This window comes from Cibotium barometz, chromosome 42 (genome assembly GCF_041138505.1).
Source record: "Cibotium barometz isolate CiBa-2024 chromosome 42, ASM4113850v1, whole genome shotgun sequence".
In the NCBI taxonomy this organism is placed as follows: domain Eukaryota; kingdom Viridiplantae; phylum Streptophyta; class Polypodiopsida; order Cyatheales; family Cibotiaceae; genus Cibotium; species Cibotium barometz.
In genome coordinates, this window is record NC_141087.1 from 16,418,663 (window position 1) to 16,442,663 (window position 24,001).

Sequence of the window (24,001 nt, forward strand, 5' to 3'; positions counted from 1 at the left end):
TGGGTGGGTTTTGACACACGAGGAATGTTTTCTCATGGTAGTTACAATCTCTTAGTTCACCACGTGGATTCTCACGCCACTTGTTTTAGAGAGAAAAAGTCGTGTCCTTAGGTTTTTTAGGGTTTTAACTGGTTTGGACTGTTTGCTAAGACACCTACACATAATGGAAGAGTGGATTAAAAATAGAGATGCTTCACGGTTCTAATTTTTTTAATTTTTGTGGGGCTATCCATTCCTAATGTAAATGTAATGCAAGATGCAAAAATCACAAAAAAGGATCCTTTTGAACACACAATTTAGAACAATTAATATGTGTTTTTGGAGTGAGCAATCCTTTGAACACACAGTTTAGAATTTATGTTTTTGGAGTTTCCAACAATCCTAATCAATCCCCAACTTAATGCAAGAAAACTCATGCCATGAATCATGCAAATAAGCTAACCCTCCAAAACTTGCAAACGGAAATGAACCTTTTCTTAGAAAAGATGAAAGAAAACAAACACAACAAACACATCCACACATCCAAGACTCTAATACCAAATGTTTTTTAAGGTGTGACCCCCTTTTTAGATGAGTGCTCCTAAGAGATATGGTACCCTTGCTGCAAGCCAGCTACAAGAAAAGACTCAGTAATGCATCCTTTGGGAGTATGTTCCTCCATGAACTCTTCATTAGTCAAGATCTTCACACGAGCTCTCATGCCAAGAAGAAAGATTGCCAAAGTTTGGACCTAAGACTAAGGCCCATTACACAGCGCCATACCCTTGCCTGCCCATGCTGATGTGGTGGGGGTATCCACTGCCCATAATTCATGAATCTCTCCTGCGGTGGGGTGTGTGTAATGGGCCTAAGGTGTGACCCTTTTATCAACATTGCGTGTAACCAACACGCTTAGGGTTAGGGTTAAGCCCTAAGGCTATTTCATGTGGGAATGGCACCAATGATCGGCTTACATGTGTCGTGAGAACTGGGGACTCTGCAGGTTTGTTGTGGGTGTGTGCTAGCTCCTTAGCAGGATTTCCTCAGTGTTATCACACCAGAAAGCTCCACAGGCGAGAATGGTGGTGTGTGGTGAGTACGATGTGGTAGTGGTTGGGGCTGGCATAATGGGCAGCTGCACGGCCTACCAAGTGGCCAAGCGCGGGCACTCTGTGCTTTTGGTGGAGCAATTCGATTTCCTGCACAGGAGGGGCTCATCCCATGGAGAAACTCGCACCATCCGCCTTACCTACCCCGAACCTTACTACACCCTCATGATGAAAAAAGCTTTTGCCCTGTGGGCGGAAGCTCAGCAGGAATCTGGCTACATGGTCCACACCTGTACACCCCAGCTTGATTTTGGACCCGCCCACAACAAGAGCCTCCAAGCCGCTCTCTCTTCTTGCAAACAACATGGCATCCATGTGGATTCCCTCAGCCCCCATGAAGCCTCTGCTAGGTTTCCTGTTTTTTCATTCCCAGAGGATTGGATGGCCATCTCCACCCAGCAAGGCGGTGTCATACATGCATCTAAGGCTGTGGCCATGTTCCAAGCCCTTGCTGCGAAGCACGGCGCCACCCTCAGGGACCGCATCGAAGTGACCAAGATTGCTACTGGATGGAAAATGCATGATGGTAGAGAAAGTGTCTTGATAACCACAAACCAGGGCTCTGTTCTTGCAGGAAAGTGTGTCATTGCAGCAGGAGCTTGGACTCCCAAGCTTGTCAAACAGATCTGTGGGTTAGACCTACCAATCCAGCCTCTACACACCACCTTAGCTTACTGGCAGATTGAAGAGGGGGCCCTCAATGCTTTCTCAGCCTCAAACGGTTTCCCAAGTTTTGCCTGCTATGGTGAACCCTTCATCTATGGCAATGCCTCCATCGAGCTGCCGGGTTTGATCAAGGTGTCGTTGCATTCTGGTCATAGATGTGATCCTGACAACCGAGCCTTAGTTCCAGATGTGAAGGCCTTGAAAGACACTGTCAGCCCCTGGTTGGAAACACATCTCAAAGGTAAAGTCAAATCACACTCTCCTGTCTTAGCTGAAGCATGCATGTATTCAATGACACCTGACGAGGATTTCATTTTGGATTTTCTTCCAATGGATGGGCATGGACATAATCTTGTTCTTGTTGCTGGAGGTTTCTCTGGCCATGGCTTCAAAATGGGTCCACTTGTTGGTTGGGTATTGGCTGACCTTTGTCTGAAAGGGTTTTGTGAGGGTGTTCCATTAGAGTTTTTTTCAATATCTCGTTTCTCTCACAATCCAAGAGGGAATGTGAAGAGTTTTGAAGAGCAAGTGCTACCATATGGCAGTCTGAGCTAGAGGACAATGAACTTATGATGATTTACAGTGACTTATGTATGGCTCAATAAAATATTTGATCTCTTTTTTGGGGAAACAAAGAAGATAATTTAAATTGTAGAATCCAAACTTTCAAAAGTTCTAGTGCATAAACAGGGCATCCCTTTTTTTAATTCCTAGAGCCAAGCATGTATGGGACATAGTGGACAATAGGACAATACTCGAGGGGGCTTTAAAAAACAGTACCTCAGATGTGACCAAAGAAGGGGGAATTTAGCACTATCATGGATGTTACAGCCCTTGAGGTGGTCAAAGCACATGGATGGTCTGTAAAAAAGGAGTCTCTATGTGCAAGCTAGACTCTTTCTAAACCATCACATGCCGCTCCTTGAACTGAGCAAAAGCTTGGTCGTTTTGTGAAAGGAAATAAACACATGTGAATCTGCTACAATCATCAACAAGCAGCATAAAGTACAAAGAACCTCCCAAGGATGCTGTCTACATAGGTCCACACAAGTCACTGTGTATCAACTCCAAAGGTTTCAAAGCCCGCGTGGAAGCTTGCGTCAAAAAAGATTTCCTGTGCTGCCTACCACGGATACAAGAACTACAGCATCCTTGCCTGTTGCCAACATTTGGCAAGCCAACCACCATTTGGTCTCGGAAAGCTCGCCGCAGTGCATCCAATTCAAGTGGCCAAATCGAAAGTGCCACAAATCACCAATCTGAGAACCTGTTAAAGAGGAGAGTGCGGAGAGCTTGTTTATACCATTCTCCACGTCGCCTTTGCAAACAACTTGGCCAGTCTCGTGGTCCCGTAGAGCAAGAAAATGCTTTTAAACTCCACCCGGCAGAGCAGCCAGTCTTGTACACCAAGTGCGGGGATGTAAAGAACACGAGACGAATGCTTCTCTCCTCTGCCATCGGGAATGATCTCCATCCGGTCTTCACTGTGTATCGGCATGGTGGTCCGGTTCAGATCTTGAAAGAGTCACGGAAAGGAGTCATGTGCTTGGTAGCACCACTACCAAAAATCCATTCTCGAGTATCCTCGGCGGTGAAGCCAACTGCCTCCTCGCTCGAAGAAGATGAAGCATCGGTGTCCAACATCTCCAAGTGCACAAAGACTGGAGTATTTGTAGCTGAAGCTGGCACTCTTTCCAGTCCGCTTGGGACACTTCCTCCAATAGTGGCCTTTCTCGCCACAATCATTATAGGTCCTCGTGGCTTTCAATTTCTCTCGGTCTGAATCAGGTTTCTTCATAAAAGACTTCTCCGATGAAGACTTTCCTTTGTCCTTGTTATTGTTGTTATGACCTTTCGATCGTTGGTCAGTCAAGGCCTCAGAACCTTCGCCTTGTGGAGACTTCGTGAATCACTCTTCTTGCTCCAAGACCATAGGCACAAGCTTCTCCCATGTGATGATGGTGAGCTTGCCACTGGTAATCAAAGAGGAGTAAAAGGTTGAGTACTGAGAGGACAAATGTGACAACAATGTTATGGCCATATCCACGGACCATATCTCTTTCCCGACCTGGAGAACTTCCTGATGAAGAGCTTGCAGCTTGTTGATGTGCTCTTGGATCATCGATGACTTTGCAGGATTCATCACCCTACTAAATCCCTCTGGCCAGCATCAAATGCTTTATGTGATTGATCACCTATGGTGTGCAATTGAGGAAGATGAAAGAACGGACTCGGGTATTAACACGATCCCATAATTGTGGTTGTGCCTCCCGGTCCTTTCGAATAGAGGATAACTCCCCTTCTTCCAACTCCGAGCGTGGATAAAAAGAATATGGGGGAGAGGGAGAGCTTCAAAACCTAGCAAGCAAACACATACACACACAAGAGAGAGCAAGACACAAGAGAGATGGATAGTTGAATTTTCTTCTATCTTCTTCTTCTCTACTCAACCAACATAACATAAAGATAAGAGTACACACTATATGGGTTAGTACACAACTACTACAACATATAAGGGTCGGTCCATAATGTGAACTAAATGAGTTGGCGCTATAACTATGCCAGTCTCTAGTAATCCAAAATGGCTCACACAGCCTGTCATCCCACTGGCCGTATATCACCCATAATCTCACCAACCATGCCAGTGGTGTAGATGCGAAAGCTATCAGCCAGGCGGATCATCAATGTCCGTCGCAGCACTAGTTGAGCTCAATATCTCAACACTCCCCCTTGAGCTCAACTCCACACTCCAAGTAAGCTCCTAAACTTGTGAAGCTTCTGTGTGCCCAATGCCTTCGTGAAGATGTCAGCTACTTGATCCTCTGTGTTGACATATACAAGATCTACATCTCCTAGAACTTTCTCCCTCACAAAGTGATAATGCACCTCAATGTGCTTCGTTCTAGCATGATATACTGGGGTACTGGCCAACTGTATGCTGCTCATGTTGTTACAATATATGACAACTGTTCTATCCATAGGCTCTCCCATGTCACCAAGTAGCTTTTGAAACTAAGCTACCTCACAAGTTGCCATAGCAGCATCCCTGTACTTTGCCTTTGTACTCGACAAGGTAACTGTTGGCTATTTCTTATTGCGCCAACTCACAGTAGCACTCCCAAATGAGAACATAAAACCATTGGTAGATCTCTTGTCTGTAATACTACCAGCCCAATCAGCATCCGTGTATCCATGCAATTGTATCTCTGTACTGGTCTCATAGAAAAGTCCAGCACATCTCTCTCTCTACTCTCTCTCTCTATATCTGTGTTTTGCATTAGCATGTTGCCAAGAGTGTTTAGGGCTGAAAGAAGACTCCCAGAGCTTCGCGTGTTACATTGGTATCAGAGCATCAAGCTCAGCAAAGCTAAACACTGATTCAGTCCCATATGATGGTGTACAGGTCCAAGGTACAGGAAAGTACACGGATACGAAGCCCAAGGCAAGGAGCACAGAAGCGAGAAGAACTCCCAGGAGGTTTGTTGGTGGTGTTCCACAAAGCCAAAGGGGATGGCAGTCCTGTGAGCCAGATAGGTTCTCGGGCAACAGTCCCAAGGGAGGTTTATCCTCCGAGGGTGATGTGAGGGTGCCAGACTCATTTCTCAGGAATGAAGACCAAGACAGTGTTCAGAGTTAGGGCAGGAATGGATTGTGGACTAGATGGAACAGATGCATAGATCTTCGTTTGACACATAGTGGTTTGGAGAACAGGCCGGGTTTTCAGAGAAAAAGGGTTGCCAGGGATGGATGGTTGACAGAGGGACTTCAGGAAAAGGATTGAGATGATGACAGTCATCCAAGAGCAGGTTGGATTCCTGTCATCAAGTTTAGTAGAGGGGGATGTCATGTGCATGATCAATGCCATGTACCTTCTCAAGTGCTGATCCAGAGGAGGCAGCCAGATAAAGACTATGAACCAACTAGGAGCACAAGAGGACAAAGGTGGATTCAGAGCAAGGCCTGGAGGAGCTTCGTTAGGAGCCAGGACATGGGGTCGGCCGAACCAGCACCGGTCGGCTGAACCAGAGGAAGGCAGGAGCCGGCGCATGATGAGCAAGGGGAAAAACCCTGTCGGTTGCATGACTTGGTGTTATCGGCTGTACCAGAGGAAGCAAGGCGGCTGCAGGTGCTCCAGAGGACAAGGCGGCAGAGGCAACTAAGGATCGAAGAAGACCACCAGTCGGGCAACGCTGAAAATGGGCTTTTAAAGCATATAAGACTGGTCGACCAACAGTCGGCCAATACACCAAAGTGTCCAAGACTATTATAAAAGGAAGAGAGTGCTCATTATTAGAATCATTCTCTCCTCTATGGAGTGGATCAAGTATTAGGCTAGATTTTGGTGATGTTCACCTTTTATAAGGCAGCCTCTGGCTGTAGAACTAGAGTACCCTTTTTGTACTATATGAAATATACTGAGTTTCCAGCACATCTCTCTCTCTCTCTCCTCTCTCTCTATATCTGCGTTTTGCATCAGCATGTTGCCAAGAGTGTTTAGGGCTGAAAGAAGACTCCCAGAGCTTTCGCGTGTTACACAAAGTCCTGTTGGTTGTACCAGAAGTAAGGCGACTGCAAGCGCATCCATATTCATGGATTTATGACCAGCCGACTGGCCGACCAGCAGCAGTCGGCGAGCACTCCAAGGGGTTTAAGAGCTTATAAAGGCACATGTGCTCATTGTGTTAATCATTCACTCCCTTATGGAGTGGGTCCTTAGTATAGGACTGTTTTGGTGTATTCCACCTTTTCAAGAAGGCAGCCTATGGTTGTAGATCTAGGGTACCTTTTTGTACCATATGAATATATTGAATTTCTAGCTCTCTCTCTCTCTCTCTCTCTCTCTCTCTCTCTCTCTCTATTCTCCCTTTTGTCTGCGTTTTTGCATTAGCATGCTCTAAGTGGTGTTTAGGGCTGAAAGAATACTCTCAGAGCTTCCGCATGTTACAATAAAGTCAAGCACAATGCTGATGGTTCAGTGAGCAAGTACAAGGCAAGATTAGTTGCCAACGGCTATGTGCAAACTTATGGCATAGACTATGAGGAGACATTCAGCCCAGTTGCAAGAATGGCAACCGTCAGAGCTGTCATTGCTATGGCTGCAGCGAAGGATTAGTCTTTACATCAAATGGATGTAAAGAATACTTTCTTGCATGGTGATTTGCAACAAGAAGAAGTGTATATGATGCAGCCACCAGGTTATGAGAGTGATGCACATCCAAATTTTGTGTGCAAGTTACACAAAGCCTTGTATGGCTTGAAGCAGGCACCTAGAGCATGGTCAAACAAGATCGGGGAGTATCTTGTTACCATTGGATTTTAGATATCCAATGCAGATTTTTCACTATATGTGAAAAAGACAGATAGCGGGATCATGTTATTAGTCATCTATGTGGATGACTTGATTATCACTTGTGATAGTGATATAGACATACATGATATCAAGATGCTTTTTAAGCAGAAGTTTGAGATGAAGGATTTGAGTGAGCTGCGGTATTTCTTGGGCATAGAGGTGGTGAGATCACCTCATGGCATTTTGCTATTGCAGAGGCAGTATGGCTTGGACATGTCCAAGTATGGTATGAAAGGCTGTAAGCCTATTTTAGTGCCATTGGAGCAGAACACAAGGCTTTCCGCAGATACAAGTGAGCTTTTGTGTTATGTGCACAGTGTGTATCTACCGTGTGCTACACGCACACAAGACTAGCTTCGAGGCTTGGGAAAGCTTGGAGCTAGGCAGGCTGATTGGTGAGCTGACAGGCGGGCACCCAAGTATGGACAAGCGAGTGTCCAAGTGTGGACGCCTAGTGACCGACCAAGAGCTTATAAAAGGATGGCCAAGGTTAATCAATAGTTCATAGAGTCTCGCGTGTCTTTGTGAGAGCTCTATGGTCAGGAGCCTGGATCTAGTGCAGACGTGCACTTGCTTTATACAGCCAAGGCCGGCAACAGTCTCGAGGCTCGCGAGGGTAGCTTTCGTGGCGGTATGGGACGTCACAAGGTAGAGATTGGTCGACACGTCCATCTAGTTAGCTCAGCTCGTGGCTCAATGGGGACAGCCAAGACTTGTGAGCTTGCCCATGCCTGTTAAGGTTGTGAGGTGAGTCAGGCATGCACCTCCTTCACGTTTGCTTGGTTTGTTTTGCAGGTTTCGAGCCTTGTACACCAGGAGCGTTCTACGAGGTGATCCTTTGGGGATTTGACAGTGGTATTAGAGCAAGCCTCAAGAACGAGCAAGTCGGTAGGTAGAGAAGAAGAGGTCAAAGAAAAGGTATGAGTTCGAGAAGATTGTTGTTTTTTGTGTAAGAGGTGATAGATGGTAGGAGAGAGAGAAGAGAGGGAGAGAAAGAGATGGTAGGAGAGAGAGAGCAAAGATGGAACCCGTTTCCGAATGTGTAGACCTGCCAGCTCTACAGAAGCCACCGATGGCAATCTTCCAGACAATTTTGTTTCAAAATCTGATTTCCAAGAGTTTAAAGTTGCTTTCGAAGCTTCTTTCTCGGAACGTCAAGCATAAGTCGCCACGCAGATGCAGGCTTTACAGAACTCCATCTCTTTATTGACCACTACCTTATCTACTCTTTCGGGTATGGATACTTTGGCATCCACTTAGGCCCCAAGTCTAAATTTCGCTCGTATTTATGATGATACAATGGTCTCTTCTAAGTCTAAACTTGTGACCGAGCAGGGGAACAAGCACAAAAGAAAGTTCTCCGCACTGATGGCTAGCACAACTGAAGAAAAGTCTTCGGACCAACCTTCAAAGAATTCTACTTCGACACCAGCAAAGAAAAATCGTCTCCTCAAGGCTTTGAAGCTCAAGAAGAAGGGACATTGCTTCATCTGTGAAGAAAAAGGACATGTGCATAACGAGTGCCCGAAGAAAGGTGCAAAGACCAACGCAGGATCCAAGCCGAAGGCAGCCAACCATTTGTCTTGGACAGGTACGTCAATTACTGTACTTTCTCGTCCTAGTTCATGTTCTGATTGTTTATTCATATCTCACACAATTTTGTTAATTACAAACTTGTGTAAAAATTGGGTCTTGATACAACACCTAGCGATCATACCTATGATGTAGAAATTGGGTCTTGACACAACACCTAACGATCATACCTATGAGGTATGCCTACTGGCGGGTCGGCAAGTATGGGATCGAAAGGTGGAGAAGCTACCGATCCGAATTCAAGACTACGAAGATACTCTGGAGTGCATATTATGCGTCTAGAGCATGTAGACTTATTATTAGGGATTGAGTGGTTTAAGACTCTTCAAGTCCAGATAGATTGGTCTAGTCATACTTTTTCTTTTGAACATAGAAACACCCAGTATTATATCTTAGGTGATTGTATACATCCCTCTCAGGGACCTCTTGTAAATACAATTGTAAATACAATTGATTTTGAAAATATAATAGATTCTTCTTTGTATAATTCTTTCCATTGTGTCTTGATTCTATTTTTTTCATTTCTCATATCTACTATGGATGTTAATGAACTAAGTGTGTTTGAAAGCAATGAATTAAAGAAGATACTTGATTTGTTTTAAAATGTATTTCCTAAGGAACTGCCATCAAGGCTTACCACCTGAAAGGGCAGTAGATCATCGTATTGACCTGGTCCCTGGTGCTCAACCTATTAGTATTCCACCTTACAAGATGAGCCAAGTTGAGGAAGATGAGTTGGCCAAACAACTCGCAGAGTATTTGAGGATGGGCCAGATTCATCCAAGTAAATCACCTTGGGTGCACCTGTGTTACTCAAGAGAAAGAAGGACAACACCTAGAGAATGTGTATAGATTACAAGAGATTGAACAAGCTGACAATTAAGAGCTGTTATCCTCTCCCTAGATCAGATAACCTGATTGATCGGTTAGCCGGAGCGAAGTATTTGACAAAGATAGATTTACTTACTGGCTATCACCAGATACGTATTCATGAAAGGCAAGTCGAAAGAACCGCTTTTCGGACTAGATATGGCCATTACTAGTTTCTCATATTACCTTTGGGTTAACCAATGCTCCAGCCACTTTCCAGCAAAATGATGAATGATCTTTTTCGTGAACATTTGGAAAAATTTATGGTTGTGTTCTTGGATGATATTTTAATATATAGTCGTACTCTTGAGGATCACGTTAGACATCTCATGACTGTCTTAAATATTTTAAGACAGAATCGACTATATGCTAAATTAAGTAAATGTGAGTTTTTTATGACAGAAATCATGTACTTGGAACACACGATCACTAGAGACGGATTGAGCATTGACTATGACCGACTTTAGAAGGTTTTTTATAGATGTCGAGGATATGACATTTGTTCCACACGAACTTGAAAAGATTCTTACATTTCGTGAAAGACAATTGCGTAATACACTTATCACGAAATACAAGATCAAGTGGAAGGATCGTGTTGAGGAGGACGCTACATGGGAGACACTGACTACCCTTTAGAGGGATTACCCTGGGTTTTTAGTAAGCTCTTAGAGGAAGGGGAGTATGACATGTGCACAATGTGTATCTACTGTGTGCTACACGCACACAAGACTAGCTTCGAGGCTTGGGAAAGCTTCAAGCTAGGCAAGCTGATTGGCGAGCTGGGCTACGGATAGACTAACAGGCGGCCACCCAAGTATGGACCGGCGAGCGCCCAAGTGTGGACGCCCGATGATCGGTCAAGAGCCTAAAAGGGTGGCCAAGGTTAGTTAATAGTTCATAGAGTCTCGTGTGTCTTTGTGATGAGAGCTTTATGGTCAGGAGCCTGAATCTAGTGCAAACATGCACCTGCTTTATGCAGCCAAGGCCAACAGCAGTCTCGAGGCCCACAAGGGTAGCTTCGTGGCGGTATGGGACGTCACGAGGTAGAGATTGGTCAGCACGTCCATCTAGTTAGCTCAGCTCGTGGCTCGCTGGGGACAGCCAAGACTTGTGGGCTTGCCCACGGTTGTCAAGGTTGGGAGGTGAGTTAGGCCTACACCCCCTTCACGTTTGCTTGGTTTGTTTTGCAGATTTCGAGCCTTGTACCAGGAGCATTCTACGAGGTGATCCTTTGGGGATTTGACATTTTGGAGGACCCCACTACATTTAGGCGCATAGTGGGTAGTTTGATCTACATGACCATTACAAGGCCAGACTTGAGCTATGATGTTGGACTTGTGAGTCAGTTTATTGTCACGTGCATCTCGCACTTGGATGCCACGTAGAAATATCTGTACAGAAGGTGTAGGACCTGGGATGGTGAACTGGTCCCATGTGAGCCCAGTCCGGGGGACGAGTCAGCTAGGGATCCATCTCAGTCGTCCGAGGTCAGGTGTGCACTATCCTCCACATGAGTCCAAGGTAAGGTGTGCACTGTCCTGCACATGAAACAGTGCCAGTCCGCGCTGTGAGTCTCCATCTGGGAATGATGTCAGGGATTCTGTGTATCTGGTATGGTATCGGATGCCAAATCACTGAGTAGTTAGGGTTTAATTATACGAAAAGGGGCCAGCCCATAGGGCTATCCCAAGTCTTAGGGTGGGCATGGGGATGGTGTGAAACCACCCCCATGAGGGCCAAGAAGGTCCTGGTTGTACCTACCAGCCATGGGTAGGCCATGGAGGATTGTAGGACTGTAGGCCATGGAGGAGTGTAGTCCTCCATGGATAGGCCATGGAGGACTGTAGGACAACCCTAGGGAGGCCAGGGGTAGCCGACTGGTTATCCAGCCCTAGGAGGGGTGTAGGGCAAGTATGGGGCAGCCCATACAGGCCAGCCCCAAGGTACTTGCAAAATCAGTGCCCAACCTCTTGGAACTCAGGCACTTAGTGCCAGCTAGCCAAATCAGAGATGCGCAACATTATTACTGATTTTTCAACATTTAATGCTGATTTATCACTCGTGGGACAATTTGTTGCTCGGCGCCTGGATTTATAGTTGGCCGACTGCCCTTTATGGGTAGTATAAATAGTAGAGGCCCCAACCCATTGTGTTATCTCATTTTACCAAGAGCCAAGGCAAACAAGGGCTAGAAAAGCCAAGGAGTTGCTAAAGCAAAGGGGTGAAGGACCGCAGGTCAAGGGCAGAGTTTTCTCAACCAAGAAAGGTCAAGATTTTTGTATTTTCTTTTCAGACTTACATCATTCTAATAAAGCAAATACACCATCCGTGGTGGGGGCCCTACAGAGGATATTTGGGACCCAATACTGTGTCCTCTCCATCTCTCCCTTTCTCTCTCTCTATTTTCTGCACATCTTTATTTAGCTTTGTACGTTAATTCTGTCGTGAAAAGAGTGCTGTTTTCTGAGCATTGAAGTTACCGATCTTCTCCGAAGCCTCCGCATGTTAAAGTGGTATCAGAGCCTACTTCAAGTGCAAAGATTCAACAAAGAAACCAAAATTTTTTCTCGCTCGTGTGGTTGGTTTTCAGAAGCTGGTGGACTACCTCTTTCGAAGTGACTCCTGTGCCTCGAAGGGCAGTTGCTTTTCAACCTCCGGAAGCCTCCAGACGTCTCCCACACAGATAGTGGATGGTCACATTGCGTTCCGGAAAGGAAGTGTGTTTTCCTGCTACGGCGAGCTTCGACGACGAGAGAGACCAAGAACCATGGGACCAAAGTGCACCAGGCAGCCCAGCTAGGACACCAAGGTTGAGTGTTACAGATATGTTCCAGCAAATGATGCGAGCAATCGCAGACCAAACAACCAAGTTGGACAAGCAAAAGGCGCAGATCTTGGCTCTGGAAGAGCGTACCCGTTCTCCAGCATCACATTTTTCATCTCCTCCTCCCTCTCCTTCCATATCCCAGATTCCACATCTTGGACACAGGGACTCTCTCTCGCGGGGTCACAGCCGCAACCCGAGCTCTTTGCTTGAGTTGTAGATGCGTGCATTGGAGATCTGACAACGTGAAGACGAAGCCATGTGACGCGTGGAGCACGAGCGTTACTTAGCAGCTTTGGACGCCAGATTGACACCGACGGCGCCCTAAAATCATTTTCCCGAGAAAATGAACTTCATAAGTATAATGGTAAACTCGATCCCACAACTCTCTATTCATGGTTGCATCAGTTTGAAGCTTACTTTGCCGTAGTTAGAAAAACAAATACTGACAGAGTGATCTTAGCCAGTTGGTACTTGGAAGGTGAGGCCATTCCTTGGTGGACTCAATGGGCTCATGCCCACACCAGATTAGGTATGCAGCTTATGTGTGGGACGAGTTTGTCCGCGACCTTAAGCAGCGGTTTCTACTGCCCCACTACCTTGAGCGACTCGAAGATGAGTTCAGGGGAGCGCGTCAGAACACGCAACCAATCCTTCTGTTTGCCAATAGAATTTCGACCTTATGTTTGCAATTAGGCTTATCTGATTCAGACCGAGGGACCCACGAAGCGGTATGGCTCGACAGAGTTTTTCAAAGACTATCCAACGTTATTGTGACGGATTATTTGGAGGCTATGCAGCTTCCGTCAAGTTAAGCAAAAGGGGATGTCACGTGCATCCCACACTTGGATGCCACGTAGACATATCTGTACAGAAGGTGCAGGACCTGGGATGGTGAACTGGTCCCATGTAAGCCCAGTCCGGGAGGACGAGTCAGCTAGGGATCCATCTCAGTCGTCCAAGGTCACGTGTGCATTGTCCTGAACATGAGTCCAAGGTCAGGTGTGCACTGTCCTACACATGAAACAGTGCCAGTCTGCGCTGTAAGTCTCCCTCTGGAATGATGTCAGGGATTCTGTGTATCTGGTATGGTAATGGATGCCAGAGCACTGAGTAGTTAGTTAGGGTTTGATCATAGGAAAAGGGGCCAGCCCATAGGGCTACCCCAAGTCTTAGGGTGGGCATGGGGATGGTGTGAAACCACCCCCATGAGGGCCAAGAAGGTCCTGGCTGTACCCACCAGCCATGGGTAGGGCATGGAGGACTGTAGGACAACCCTAGGGAGGCCAGGGGTAGCTGACTGGTTATCCAGCCCTAGGAGGGGTGTAGGGCAAGTATGGGGCAGCCCATACAGGCCACCCAGCCCCAAGGTACTTGCAAAATCAGTGCCCAACCTCTTGGAACTCATGCGCTTAGTGCCAGCTAGCCAAATCAGAGATACGCAACATTTTTACTGATTTTTCCAACATTTAATGCTGATTTATCACTCATGGGACAATTTGTTGCTCGTCGCCTGGATTTATAGTAGCTGGCCGACTGCCCTTTATGGGCAGTATAAATAGTAGAGGCCCCAACCCATTGTGTTATCTCATTTTTCACCAAGAGCCAAGGCAAACAAGGGCTAGAAAAGCCAAGGAGTTGCTAAAGCAAAGGGGTGAAGGACTACAGGTCAAGGGCAGAGTTTTCTCAACCAAGAAAGGTCAAGATTTCTGTATTTTCTTTTTAGATTTACATCATTCTAATAAAGCAAATACACCATCCGTGGTGGGGGCCCTACAGAGGGTGTTTGGGACCCAATACTGTGTCCTCTCTCTCTCTGTCTCTCTCTCTGTCTCTCTCTCTCTCTCTCTCTCTCTCTCTCTATTTTCTGCACATCTTCATTCAGCTTTGTACGTTAATTCCGTCGCGAGAAGAGTGCTGTTTTTTGAGCATTAAAGTTACCGATCTTCTCCGAAGCTTCCGCATGTTACAGTGGTATCAGAGCCTACTTCAAGTGCAAAGATTCAACAAAGAAACCAAAATTTTTTCTTGCTCATGTGGTTGGTTTTCAGAAGCCGGTGGACTACCCCTTTGAAGTGACTCCTGTCCCTCAAAGGACAGTTGGTCTTCAACCTCCGGACGTCTCCCACATAGATAGTGGATGGTCAGATTGCGTTCCGGAAAGGAAGTGTGTTTTTCTGCTACGGCGAGCTTCGACAACGAGAGAGACCAAGAACCATGGGACCAAAGTGCACCAGGCAGCCCAGCTAGGACACCAAGGTTGAGTGTTACAGATATGTTCCAGCAAATGATGCGAGCAATCGTCGCAGACCAAACAACCAAGTTGGACGAGCAAAAGGCGCAAATCTTGGCTTTGGAAGAGCGTACCCGTTCTCCAGCGTCGCATTTTCCATCTCCTCCTCCCTCTCCTTCCATATCCCAAATTCCAGATCTTGGACACAGGGACCCTCTCTCGCGGGGTCACAGCCACAGCCACAGCTCGAGCTCTTTGCTTGAGTTGCAGATGCGTGCATTAGAGATCCGACAACGTGAAGACGAAGCCATGTGACGCGAGGAGCACGAGCATTACCTAGCAACTTTGGACGCCAGATTGACACCGACGGCACCCTAAAATCATTTTCCTGAGATAATGAACTTCAGTTAGTATAATGGTAAACTCGATCCCACAACTCTCTATTCATGGTTGCATCAGTTTGAAGCTTATTTTGCCGTAGTTAGAAAAACAGGTACTGACAGAGTGATCTTAGCCAGTTGGTACTTGGAAGGTGAGGCCATTCCTTGGTGGACTCAATGGGCTCATGCCCATACCAGATTAGGTATGGCAGCTTATGTGTGTGACGAGTTTGTTCGCGACCTTAAGCAGCGGTTTCTACCGCCCCACTACCTTGAGCGACTCGAAGATGAGTTCAGGGAAGCGCATCAGAACGCGCAACCAGTCCTTGAGCTTGCCAATAGAATTTCGACCTTATGTTTGCAATTAGGCTTATCTGATTCGGATCGAGAGACCCACGAAGCGGAATCGCTCGACAAAGAGTTTTTCGAAGACTATCCGACGTTATTGACAGATTATTTGGAGGCTATGCAGCTTCCGTCAAGTTAAGCAGAAGGGGATGTCACGTTCATCCCACACTTGGATGCCACATAGACATATCTGTACAGAAGGTGCAGGACCTAGGATGGTGAACTGGTCCCATGTGAGCCCAGTCCGGGACGAGTCAGCCATGGATCCATCTCAGTCGTCCGAGAGGTCAGGTGTGCATTGTCCTGCACAGGAATCCAAGGTCAGGTGTGCACTGTCTTGCACATGAAAGAGTGCCAGTCCGCGCTGTGAGTCTCCATCTGAAATGATGTCAGGGATACCGTGTATCTAATATGGTACCGGATGCCAGATCACTGAGTAGTTAGTTAGGGTTTGATTATAGGAAAAGAGGCCAACCCATAGGGCTACCCCAAGTCTTAGGGTGGGCATGGGGATGGTGTGAAACCACCCCCATGAGGGCCAGGAAGGTCCTAGCTGTACCCACCAGCCATGGGTAAGCCATGGAGGACTGTAGGACAACCCTAGGGAGGCCAGGGGTAGCCAACTAATTATCTAGCCCTAGGAGGGGTGTAGGGCAAGTATGGGCAACCCATACAGGCCACCCAGCCCCAAGGTACTTGCAAAATCAGTGTCCAACCTCTTGGAACTCATGCGCTTAGTGCCAGCTAGCCAAATCAAAGATGTGCAGCATTTTTACTGATTTTTCCAACATTTAATGCTGATTTATCACTCATGGGACAATTTGTTGCTGGCCGCCTGGATTTATAGCTAGCCGACTGTCCTTTATGGGTAGTATAAATAGTAGAGGCCCCAACCCATTGTGTTATCTCATTTTTCACCAAGAGCCAAGGCAAACAAGGGCTAGACAAGCCAAGGAGTTGCTAAAGCAAAGGTAAAGCAAAGGGGTGAAGGACTGCATGAAACCGATCCCGTCAAGTGGGAAAGACTCCGTTGGACACCCACACGCTTAATAGCACAACTTTAAAACCACAAATTTGAAATGGACAACTTAATACACTTGAAATTGAAATGAAATGAAATGGAAAGATGGACACCAGCACTGGGGCCGGAACGGGCCGACCCCCCTAATATATTTATTGGGAGTATTTAATAAATACAATGCTCCATGGGTTCCAAGAACCAGATAATGTCCATGTACATATGAAAACAGTACCAAACAAATAGGCTCGAATTTCGATGTAGAAGCTCGAAGCAGAACGACCACTAGTGTGGTCCAATCGCTACGGTCCTGTGCTTTCACTAGACTCCGCGGAGAGCGCCTCACTGGTGTTCCGAGACCACGCACAAACAGGCGCTCTCGTACTAACGCCTGGCTCTCCCGATCTCAGCACCTTTGGACCGAGGTTCGCCAATATAGCTTGGACGACCCGGCATTGAACGGGTGTTGGCCGAGCGGGATGAATCCTTTATCAGATTTAAACATAAAATACTTTACTCAAATCTGAAAATCACTTACTTGCAGATGGTTGATAGAAAACCAATATTTGTGGTGTTTGTGTAGAAGATGTAGCCACCCTTGTTGAAGAAACAATTGCCTCGTGGTGGTGAACCACCAAGACAAGAATCACCGCAAAAGACCACAGCCACCTGCTGTGAGAGAAGGAGCATAGCTTACTGGTGGTGGACAATGTCCTAGAACCAAGACGCCACTTGTTGGTGAAGCACACGGAGCCTACTGGTGTTGGACACACAGCCGGCTAGCTTTGGTAGGCTGCGTAGGAGGATGGGGAAAGGACTGGCGCCTGCAGGAGATGAATAGCAGCGATCGCCTGGTTGCTTCAGGTGGGGGCAGCCGCCTGTAGATAGTGGGCAGCCACCAATAGCGATTACAGAAGTGCAGCCTGAGGTGCAGCAGTGCTGTAGGAGAAGAGTCGTTAGTACAAGTAATCACAGCCGCCTGCCGTAGCACCAGCTTGTAAGAGGGAAAACGACTGGTTGCAATAGTGTACACAGCCGTCTGTATGAGGAGGTAGCGCAGCAGTCTAGAGGTGACAGCCGCCTGCAGAAGGTGCAGTCACCTATATAGGAGATGAAGCAGCCGCCTGCTGAAAGAATAACAGCTTGTGCCACTTGTATGGGAAGGCTCACAGCCGCCAGCAAGGTTGCAAGGCGAAGAGAAGGCAGCCTGTTGAAGATTCAACGTAGCCTGCTGGAGGTTCAATGCAGCCACCAACAGAGAGTACAGCCGTAGCAGAGGGTACAGCCGTCTACTACAGGACAGAAACAGCCGCCTCAGAGTTGATGGAAAAAGCCGCCTCAGGGGTTGCGTAAGCGATCGCTGCTTCTTGCTCTTCACGAAGATGGTGGAAACGTACGCTGCTGGTATCCACGATGGAGAAAGCCTTTGTTTATAAAATTTAAAGTGTAGTTAACTTTGGTGATACCCACGCATGCATGTGGGGGGACTAGTGGGGGTAGGTGACCATGCCCACCCCCACACTCACTTAAAAGTGGAGCTCCCCACCTTGGCCCCAAAGTGGGTGCCCACTTTTAAATAAATGTGAACACCTAACCTTATAAAATAAAGGGTTAGAATATAAAACATTAAAACAACAAGTGCGACATACTTACCACCTGTTCACATGCACCAAAACTTGTCAGAATACAGAGCAGACTTCACGACTCACTGGCAGGCGTCCCCACTCAGTAAGTAACACGTCAAGCAGGCAAACACACAAATACATGTCATGCGAAAACAGTTTCAAGCATGCAAATCATGTGTGCATGTGCAAATAGTAACATGGACATATCTCCCGTTCATGGAACAAGTACAAAATATCTGTCGGCACAAAACTGGCACGACATAAAAACATAAAAACCTGGTCTTCCTATGGAGTGACAGTCCCATAGGTAAGACACAGTTCCAGGCACGAGTCTCCCTATGGTGTGACAGTCCCATAGGCAAAACACGGCACGAATACTGGCTCTTCCATGGCGTGACAATCCCATGGGTCGAACATAGTCCAGGTCATACACGGGTGGCACTGGTCTGGCTCCCGTCCATACGACACCATCCTGCTAACACACGGGTGGCACCAGTCTGGCTCCCGTCCATGTCAGCAAAATACTGGCCTCTTCACATGAGACACCGGCCTGGCCTCAAGTGAACGAGACGCAAAAACTGGAGATGGACCAAATGGTCGGCCAATTGGTGACACTGCAGGTCAAGGGCAGAGTTTTCTCAGCCAAGAAAGGTCAAGATTTTTGTATTTTCTTTTCAGATTTACATCATTCTAATAAAGCAAATACATCATCCGTGGTGGGGGCCCTACAGAGGGTATTTGGGACCCAATACTGCGTCCTCTCCATCTCTCCCTCTCTCTCTCTATTTTCTGCACATCTTCATTCAGTTTTGTGCGTTAATTCCGTCACGAAAAGAGTGTTGTTTTCTAAGCATTGAAGTTACCTATCTTCTCTGAAGCTTTCGCATGTTACATTTATGCAAGTGCGTCGGCTCCTGCCTTCCTCTGGTTCAGCCGACCAGTGCTAGTTTGGCCGACCCCATGTCCTGGCTCCTAACGCATGGTCATGAAGCTCCTCCAGGCCTTGCTCTAAATCCACCTTTGTCCTCTTGTGCTCCTAGTTGGTATCCAAGTCCAACCCTTGCCAATCTGCACCTCATGCTCAAAACTTCCTAGTTCTAATCTGTTTTTCTGGTTGCCCCTTCAGGATTAGCTCCAGATAATGTGCATGGCAATACTTGCACATGACATCCCCCTCTGCTAAACTTGACGACGGGATTCCAACTTGTTCTTGGATGACTGTCATCATCCCATTCTTTTTCCCGAAATCCCTCTGTCATCCATCCATCTCTGGCAACCCTTTTCTCTGAAAACCCGGCCCGGTCTCCAAAACCACTCTGACTCCGAATAAGATCTATGCCTCTGTTCCATCCAGTCCCCAATCCGTTCCTGCCGTGACTTTGAACACTGTCTTGGTCTTCATTCCTGAGAAATGAATCTGGCACTCTCACATCACCCCTTGGAGGATAATCCTCCCTTGGGACCATTGCCTGAAAACCTATCTGGCTCACAGGACTGCCATTTCCTCTGGCTTTGTGGAACACCACCAACAAACCTCCTGAGAGCTCTTCCCGATCTTGTGTTCCTTGCCTTGGGCTTCGTACCCGTGCACTTTTTTGTACTTTGGACATGTACACCATCATATGGGACTGAATCAGTGTTTAGCTTTGCTGAGCCTGATGCTCTGATACCAATGTAACATGCGAAAGCTCTGAGAGTCTTCTTTCAGCCCTAAACACCACTTAGAACATGCTGATGCAAAAACACAGACAGAAGAGAGAGAGAGAGAGAGAGCTCGAAATTCAATATATTCATATGGTACAAAAAGGTACCCTAGATCTACAGCCATAGGTTGCCTTCTTAAAAAGGTGGAATACACCAAAACAGTCTTATACTAAGGACCCACTCCATAAGGGAGTGAATGATTAACACAATGAGCACATGTGCCTTTTATAAGCTCTTAAATCCCTTGGAGTGCTCGCCGACTACTGGTCAGCTAGTCGACTGTCATAAATCCATGAATATGGATGCGCTTGCAGCCGCCTTGCTTCTGGTACAGCCAATAGGACTTTGGTTCAGCCGACAGACCCCTTTCATGCAGCCGACAGCATCCAAGTCCTTCTCCAAGTCCAACCCTTGCCAATCTGCACCTCATGCTCAAAACTTCCTAGTTCTAATCTATTTTTCTGGTTGCCCCTTCAGGATTAGCTCCAGATAATGTTCATGGCAATACTTGCACATGACATTTATACACCCACTTACATTTATACACCCACTTACATCCAATTGCCTTTTTTTCCTTAGGCAAAGGCACTAACTCCCATGTTGCATTTGCATCAAATGCTGCTATCTCCTCATCCATGGCATCTTCGCATTTCTTATTTCCAATTGCTTGCTCAAAGCAAGTGAGAGCTTAACCTTCTGTATTGCTTTTATCATCATGTAATCATAATGATGGGCTGTATATCTATCATATCTTAATCTGTCAACAGGGTATCTAACCCTTGTAGATCTGCGTACACTTGGATCACTGTCAGGTGTCCTCAAAACAGCTCTGGTTCACCTTACACTAAGAGTAACCACAGACGATAATGCCAAGCTCCTCATCAAGGCTCTGCTTAGAGCCACTAGAGTCACTATCCACATATGAGTGACCTGCTGATAGGTCAAGCACAAAAGGTTGATCTACCTTTTCCTTCCCTTTCCGTGATACATGTGTACCAACATCATTCCTCAACCTGCTTGACCATGGGCTAACATTGGATCCACTACCCTCGAGGACTCCCGAGGTCCACTCAGCACCTGTGATTGCTGCTCTACATGTGGTGCAACATCAGTACTTCTTACATCTGCATCTTCTGTTGCCTTTGCTACTGGTGTATACCAGCTACTCATCTCATTGAAGAAGACATCTCTTCTTACTCGCATCCCACGAGTGGTAGGGTTATAGTATCTATAACCTTTTTGCTCCATAGCATAACCAATGAAGATGTATTTCTTTGCTTTTGGATCCAACTTTGTTCTCACTTCACGAGGAACATGTACATATGCAATACACCCAAACACTTTCAAGTGAGACACATCCGGTCTTATGTCTGTAAACTTCTGTTCAGGAGTCATACCATATGAACAACTGCCAGTGGGTGTCCTGTTCATAATGTACACATCAGTTGCTACTGCTTCTGTCTAAAAGTAATGTGGCATATTCTTTTCAGCCATCACGAGGAACATGTACATATGCAATACACCCAAACACTTTCAAGCGAGACACATCCGGTCTTATGTCTGTAAACTTCTGTTCAGGAGTCATACCATATGAACAACTGCCAGTGGGTGTCCTGTTCATAATGTACACATCAGTTGCTACTGCTTCTGCGTAAAAGTAATGTGGCATATTCTTTTCAGCTATCAAGGCACGTGCCACTTCTGCAATGTGCTTATTTTTCCTTTCTACAACACCATTATGTTGTGGAGTGTACCTGCACACGTAAACTCTCTTGATTCCCTGCTTTCTTAGGAAATCACTGAACTCATTGGATAAATATTCTCCCCCACCATCTGATCTTAGATATTTTATTTGCATGCCTTTTTCCTTTTGGACCAAGACTTTAAATCTCTGAAAGTGAGCAAACACCTCACTTTTCTCCTTCATAAAATAAACCCACACTTTTTTAGAGTGGTCATCAATGAATGTAACATAGTACTTATAACTTGCAATTGTTGTAGTCTTGGTCGGTCCCCGTACATCTGAATGTATGACATCCAATGGTCTTGCACTAACATGCTTTTCATGTGGGAAAGCATGTTTGGCCTGCTTACCAAGTTGGCATGCTTCACGTACCTTATGCATACCGTCAACCTTAAACTTTGGCAAACCTACAACAATATTTTGGGCCTGCATGTAGACTTCAGACATTGTATATTCACATGACCAATGTGCTTGTGCCCTATATCAATATCTGCAATGACACCTCTTCCATGCACAAACATGGTTGCCTTTATCTAAGGCATGTTCACATCCAAAGTAAACATCTTGCCATTTCTGTTATCCTTAGCAACCAAGCGACACTTATTTTTGAAGTCTTCCACAAAACATACTTGAGGATTAAACCTCACTTGCAGACCTTGCTCAACCATCTGTTTAACAGAAATCAGGTTCTTTCTAATATTCAAAACATGAAGTATATCAGCTAAGTACTTCATTTTGCCATCCTGCATAGACAATGGCACTTTACCAACATGCGCAATAGGATGCGCAATATCATCACCTGTTTCTACATAACTTGGTTTTTTCATTTTTTGCATATCTCTAAACCACTCAACATGACTGGTCATGTGGTTAAAGGTGCCAGAATCCATATACCATATATTTTGAGATCCCGACACATCCCCTGATATGGAACTAAGCATGTGCTGCATCATAAACAGCTGCTCACTTCTGTCATCACCTCCATGTTTGCTAGATGATGCATAGTTACCTTACTACAACTTCTCGCTTTTAATGTCATTCTGCTTTTTGTAGCAGTCCTTTGCCATGTGTCCTGGTTTGCCACAGTAATAGCACTTTGTGCTATTTGCATTTTGATTTCTTTGCCAACCATCTTGGTCTCTTTGGCTCCTCTTGCCTCTAGACTGGCCTCTTCCACCTATGTATGATTGTTGTTGCTGTGAATCATTGGACTGTTGCTGTCCAGAATTCTGATTTTCTTGTCGGTCACTACCTTGGCCTCAACCACAGCCTCTACCTGAATTAGAGTAAAAGGTCTGTTCCGATGTGTTCTTACTTTGTGAGGAGAATCCTCACCTAAAGCCTTTTCTTCTATGATCAACATAAATATCAAGTTTCGAAAGTTGGGAATATTCTCCTTAACTGCAATGGAGGTCTTGAATGGCTTGTACTCTTTGCCAAACCCATTCAGACAGACACTCACCAAATCATCATCCTCCACTGATACATTGATAGACCCAAGGGATTCAACAATGCCCTTGATCTTTAAGGCATATTCATTGATGGACATGCTTTTCTTTTCCACAATATATAACTCTTGCTTTAACTGCAACTTCCTTGTCTTTTGTTAGTTTAAAACATGTGAACCAGATTTTGCCATGCAACTGTTGGAGTGTTTGCATCCCGTATGTGTCCTATCATAGTGTTTGTGACACTAATTGAAAGCCAGTACATGACTTTTCTTGTATCTTGATTCCAATCCTTGAATGCCTTTATATCTACAAGAGTGGCATTCTCCTCAGATAACTCTGGAGGCTCCTCATTGTCTCCTTCTATATAATCCCAAAAGTCTTTACCCATTAGGAAATTGGTCATTCTGAACTTCCACGCACGGAAGTTATTCTTATCCAGCTTCTCACTAACAATTAGATTAATTCCGTCTCAGACATGTTTTCCTACAGTAATCAAATAACCTGCAAACAGACAACTTTTGTATGCAACCTATAATACAACAGTATCTCCTGTAATTGCTGCAGCGGTGGTACTTCAGCATAACTTGTGTGTCACCAAATGTGACCAGAGTACATGTATATACACCCAGTATCAATAATACATGTACTCTGGTCACCAAATGTGACCAGAGTATATGTATATACACCCAATATCAATAATACATGTGCAAACCCTGTCTACACTTCCAAAATGCACTGTTGCGCTGCAATAACTAGATTTCGAGAAGAAACAGTTTTCTACTAGAACCTCTAGAAAAATGCCGAAAATACCATGCAGTGACAAAATAGGGCCCAAAACGCCATTTAGTCCAATAGAACAGTATACTTGCCTTGTAACTCCGCTCCCGCGAAGACAGCTCCTCAATCGGAGATGTGTAGCTCCCAGAGCTACTAAGGGGGTGTTGTACCTAAACCAAGAAGGAGAAAGAGATGATGGTGCTCTTACCTGTGTAGTACCGCTTTCTTCCTTGCTTGTTCTTGCCTCTTGCTTGCCTCCTTATCTCTCACACGAACCAGGCTCTAATACCATAGAGAGAATGTGGGAGAGAGAGAGAGCTTCAAACCCTA

The 24,001-nt window shown here is 45.9% G+C and overlaps 1 protein-coding gene and 1 long non-coding RNA gene across 2 annotated transcripts; both read left to right on the top strand.

Moving 5' to 3' along the window:
* The first annotated feature begins 874 nt into the window (after window positions 1-874).
* On the top strand, window positions 875-2,426 carry LOC147614217 (FAD-dependent oxidoreductase family protein). Its single transcript, XM_086780756.1, has one exon. The coding sequence runs from the start codon at window positions 1,059-1,061 to the stop codon at window positions 2,307-2,309; it is 1,251 nt and encodes a 416-aa protein (XP_086636882.1). The 5' UTR covers window positions 875-1,058; the 3' UTR covers window positions 2,310-2,426.
* A 4,652-nt stretch (window positions 2,427-7,078) lies between these two features.
* On the top strand, window positions 7,079-9,108 carry LOC147614218 (uncharacterized). Its single transcript, XR_015263022.1, has 3 exons — window positions 7,079-8,338; window positions 8,440-8,695; window positions 8,833-9,108. It is a non-coding gene; the product is annotated as an uncharacterized LOC147614218 (long non-coding RNA).
* Window positions 9,109-24,001: the final 14,893 nt, after the last annotated feature.